General features: G+C 35.6%; 1 protein-coding gene across 1 annotated transcript; it reads right to left on the reverse strand.

The window, feature by feature from the left end:
* Positions 1-509: 509 nt before the first annotated feature.
* Positions 510-2,197, reverse strand: LOC114544228. Its single transcript, XM_028562916.1, has 4 exons — positions 1,451-2,197; positions 1,095-1,204; positions 839-1,008; positions 510-759 (listed from the first exon to the last, which is right to left on the reverse strand). The coding sequence occupies exons 1-4, from the start codon at positions 2,195-2,197 to the stop codon at positions 545-547; spliced, it is 1,242 nt and encodes a 413-aa protein (XP_028418717.1). The 3' UTR covers positions 510-544.
* Between the last annotated feature and the right edge of the window lie 2,426 nt (positions 2,198-4,623).

Raw genomic sequence — 4,623 nt, forward strand, 5'->3', positions numbered from 1 at the left:
ATGCACTATTTAGCCAGGAATTTCACAGCTAAGATGAAAGATGAATTGATTGCAAATGGAAAGGAAGCCCAGTTTGGAGAGTTTTTTACTACAAAAAAATTTTTCTTGGAAAGATTGGGGATGATGAGTATGTTACTATAGAGGAAATGGTAGATGGCGCATTTGTCAAGTATATTAATAACAATGGAGATGTCTGTGGAGAGGACTTTGACCTTACTGCGAAAGCAGAATGTCTTGCACACTTCTCTTTTGAAAGATCTCAAAAAGAAGTTATGGTACTTGACATCCAAGGCTGTGGATGCGTTCTATTCGACCCTGAAATTGCTTCCAAGCAAATCATGTCTGAGGATGATTCGTCATACCTATTTTGCACTGGTAATTTATCAATTGTTGCAATTAATAATTTTATTCGCAAACATGCATGCAACTTGTATTGCAAACTTTTTGATTTGCCAGACATACAGTAAGTTTTTTTAAATGAAAGAACATTTGATTAAGTTTCTGTTGTTGTTCCAAGTTGTTTGAATGGTGGTTTAAAATGACACTACCCCTGTGACTCAGTTGATAGGTCATTAAAGTTGATATTTTCCTTGAGGTAGCGAAAAGCATTTGAAAAATCATTAACATCAAGTTCCAATGGATCTTCAATGACTAATTCACACTTTACCCTAAATTGAGCTGGCAAGTAATCATTGTTACTGGATAACACATCTGATAGTTCAGCAACTTCTTCAAGCTGTTCCTCTGTAACCACAAATCCTGTAAAATAATAAATATGAAATTAAACACTGCTGTTAGATTTATAAAATTTTGATATACTGTTGATAGCAATCCATACCACATTCCTTTAGTCCATATTTTTCTGCAAAGCTATAAATATGGTTGGGTACTCCATCCGGGAGATACGTATTTTTTTGATCACGAATTCTGTGAGAATTCCAGACAACATCAACAAATGTATCAATTTCCTTTTGGATGATTGGGATCATGATATATGCTAGAAGCAACCTATGTGGCAGGAAAAATGCATACAATTGAAGTAAAATATTAAACCAATCATCTTGTGGATGGAATATTTTTATCTCATCTTATACCTATCATTTTCATCTTGAGGATCATAATATCCATGGTCCTTAAGTTGATTAAGGGGAAACTTGAAGAATTTTTCCAATCTTTCATGGAGTTCCCTCCACCACCTTTCAATCTTTGAATAATTGAGAAAAGATTAAGAATAATTAAGAAAGATTTAGCCCTCTTTTTAAATCAGTCCCTCCCCAAAAAATGTCCATGCAGATAAAATTTTAATGAGAATATATACAGTAATTTTGGATATTATATTAATATGGTTATGGCAAAACTCATGCACCAGTAGGTTTAGGTTTCTAAAATTGTGAGAAAATTTTCTATGGTTGATCCTGATAGCATTAATAGGAATTTGATTTCTCTCTACCTGATTTGCAGTTGAAGGCCCAAAGATGACAGTTTCCACTGGGTCCATGTCACCATGTTTCTGTCGAAGAAATGCGTGTATTGTAGACATTACTCCGGTCTCGGTGCCCTTGTCAAGTCTCAGTTTGCTTGCAATAGTTCTGGTTTTATATAGGTATTCAAGGTAGAATCTGCCAATAACATTTGGATCGCTGTTGGTTGTCCAAGCCTTAGCCCATAACACTTTTCTACTGCATGTATCAATGCACCCATACACTGCAAGTGGAAAAGTGTTATTTTGATAGCCCATTATCTTGTCGTGGCCATCTAGTGAGTGTACAAAGTTCGGGCCTGGAGACGAAAAATGGCCTTTGGGCTTCTTTTTCTTACATTGGGGGGCTCTCTGCTCTAGAACATCTGGGAAAGCGTCATACATCGCTGCGTATACCAAGTCTCGAGGTACTTTAAGGTCGTGTACTTGTCGAATTTTCTTATGTAGAGCTCTATATCCCAGCAACTGTCCCGGCCCTTCCATCTCCTTTCTAACCGCTGTTTGAAGCTGGTCAATCGTGACATTTCGGTCAGTATAACTTATATCGAAATACTGCAATCTTCTATCCAGGGTCCTCAAACTCCAGGCATATTCTGGGAAATCACGAAGCAAAAAATCGAGAATCTCCTCACGTCTTAGACCTTCTTTAACATATTGCTTCAGGGTTTTCTCCAAATTTTCGTCTTCCTTCCAACTATCATTCCTAATTCTAGACATGATGGATTTTCAATTCTTGGGGACTTCATGTTACATGGGGTGGTGGATTAATCTGTGACGTACGTAGTATTGGTCTCGAACTGCATCGTGGTCTTTGGCAGCGATAGGCCAGCGACAAGCTTTTGTTTTAACAACAAATTACTTTGATTTTAATTTTTGTATGCTTTTAATTTAATTTTAATTTATTTCATATTTATTTTAAAATTAAAAGGATTTTATGAAAACTACGTTTATTTTATTTGAGAAAATATTTTTTTTATATTTATTTTTCTTGTCATTCATTTTGTATTTCATTATCTAAAGTAAAATATAAATATTCTCTTGGATTTTTTTCTTTTTAGATAAAAAAAAATAAAAATAAACGTTTATTTCCTTATGGCGGCTCCAGGCCACCATACTGGTGTTATGGTAAATCTTTACATGTAATAAACAATTAGTTTCAGCACTGTGCCACTTTGTACTATAATGCAAATCGTTTACCATTATAAAGGTGGATACAGTTGAAAAAAGTTTTACTTCTAACTGCATGCAGAAAATAATAAATCACCACAGCATAATCACCACAGCAATAGCATGTGCTTGTTTGATGTCCTACTGGAACAGGGCTCTCACATTTGGGGAAATTTCCCCAAAACGGGGAAATTGGTGGATTTTGGGGAGCGATCTGGGGAATCACTCTTTTCGGGGAAATTTTTGGAGAATTTTTCAAATGTTGCTGAAACTCGTGCTTCAGTTGTTTTGCCTGGTTTTTATGTTAAATATGATTATTTGGTCTAATTGGTCACATGTGGCGAGCAGCATTGTTTATTCGTGACTTGAGAGTATTTTACAAATTGGCACAAAAGGTTATGTTATGCAATTACATAGTAAAACATGTTTTAAATATTTTGACGCCAAGATACTTTTCGTTATTTCACTGTAGTAGCAATATAACTGCCAATGTAAAATTTTGTATGAATTATTTTTTTTAAACAATTTAAAGTGTATTTTCTGGAAAATAATTGAAAAGGTGTAAATAACGCAATAGCTATACTTGTGTTATACCATATATACTACGTTATTTGTGAATTCTTTGGAAATCTGGGGAAATTTTAGAAATTTTTGAGGAATTCATCAATTTCGTTGTGAGAGCCCTGTAATCAGAGCTTCCACTCGGAAGGAAATTTCCTTCGAAAAGGATATTTGGCATTTGGAAAGAAAAATAGAAGGAAATGAGATTTGGAAGGAAATTGGAAAGAAATTAAACTATTTGGAAGGAAAATGGAAGGAAATTTGACAATGCAAACTTTTTCAGTAATTTTTAATATTTTAATAACAGTTGAACACAATAAAACACTTATAGGGGTATAGCAGATATTAAACACAAATACTTGCATGACCATCAAGGATAGATAGGGACAATTTGTGACATATTAGTTCTTTAGTGGACTTTCTAATTAAAAATCATGTAAATATCAAATAACAAAGTGAAACCAAGAATTGTCGAGAAAAGGAAAACAGAAAACAGTAATTAAACAAAAAATAACTTTTATGGCGCATATTGAGTCAACTTCTGATTGTTCTGAGTCAAATTCATCGGAAGATGAAGCTTCAAGTAGTTTTCAAATGCAAACGGGAAGAAAACGTGCAGGACAAGTGCCTGGTCCGAAAACAGCTGCAAAAAGAATAAAAAAACCGCAGATTTTTGTGATAGTTGGCTACAACACAGTGCATTTAAAATGTGGCTTGGCAAAAAAGTTGGTAATGACGGTAAGGTAAAACCTTGGTGCAAGACCTGTGATAAAGAACTTCACTGCTCTAAAACGGGATTAAACCGCCATTTGAAAAGCAAAAGTCACGAGAAGAACCAAGCCTCAACAAGCTTTACTAGCGATGTGAATGATATGTGGAAGAGGGTCACCAGCAATAGTAATGATCGTGCGAAATCGGTAGAAATAAAGATATGCGCTTTCCTTGCTGAACGCAATTTGCCAATATCTCTTAGCGACAACCTTCTACAGTTTCTTCAGTCGCTTTTCCCCCGCGATCATGTAATGAAAAGCATCACCCTTGGAAAGCAAAAAGCCTCAAATGTGATTCGCCAAGTCCTGGGATTCGACTATTTACAACAAGCAGTGTCGACGTTACCTTCGGAAAAGTTCAGTTTTATCATCGATGAAGCGACCGACTTAAGCAGCTTGCTATTTTGGCGACCTATTTTGATATGGATGCATTTGAAACCAAATACTACTTGGTCGACATGGTCGAAGTCGAAGCGGGTACTGCTGAAGGAATTTACTCCTCTGTAAAGAACACTTTCAATGAGCTTTACATCCCGATGGAGAATATCATTGGTTACTCGTCGGATACGACCAACGTGATGTTTGGAGAAAGAAATTCGGTTTCCCAGCTGTTGAAGTCGGAGCAAAAGTATGTTCAAACAGTAA

The sequence above is a fragment of the Dendronephthya gigantea genome, unplaced genomic scaffold (assembly GCF_004324835.1).
Source record: "Dendronephthya gigantea isolate DGI-Jeju-01 unplaced genomic scaffold, DenGig_1.0 000694F, whole genome shotgun sequence".
Lineage (NCBI taxonomy): Eukaryota > Metazoa > Cnidaria > Anthozoa > Malacalcyonacea > Nephtheidae > Dendronephthya > Dendronephthya gigantea.

Excerpts from the sequence above, each read along its gene's own strand:
- LOC114544228 (XM_028562916.1), bottom strand. The coding sequence starts at position 2,197 with ATGTCTAGAATTAGGAATGATAGTTGGAAGGAAGACGAAAATTTGGAG. Across the intron at positions 1,009-1,094 it reads CCTCAAGATGAAAATGATAG|GTTGCTTCTAGCATATATCA; the intron begins GTATAAGATGAG and ends CCTGCCACATAG. Across the intron at positions 760-838 it reads ATATGGACTAAAGGAATGTG|GATTTGTGGTTACAGAGGAA; the intron begins GTATGGATTGCT and ends ATTATTTTACAG.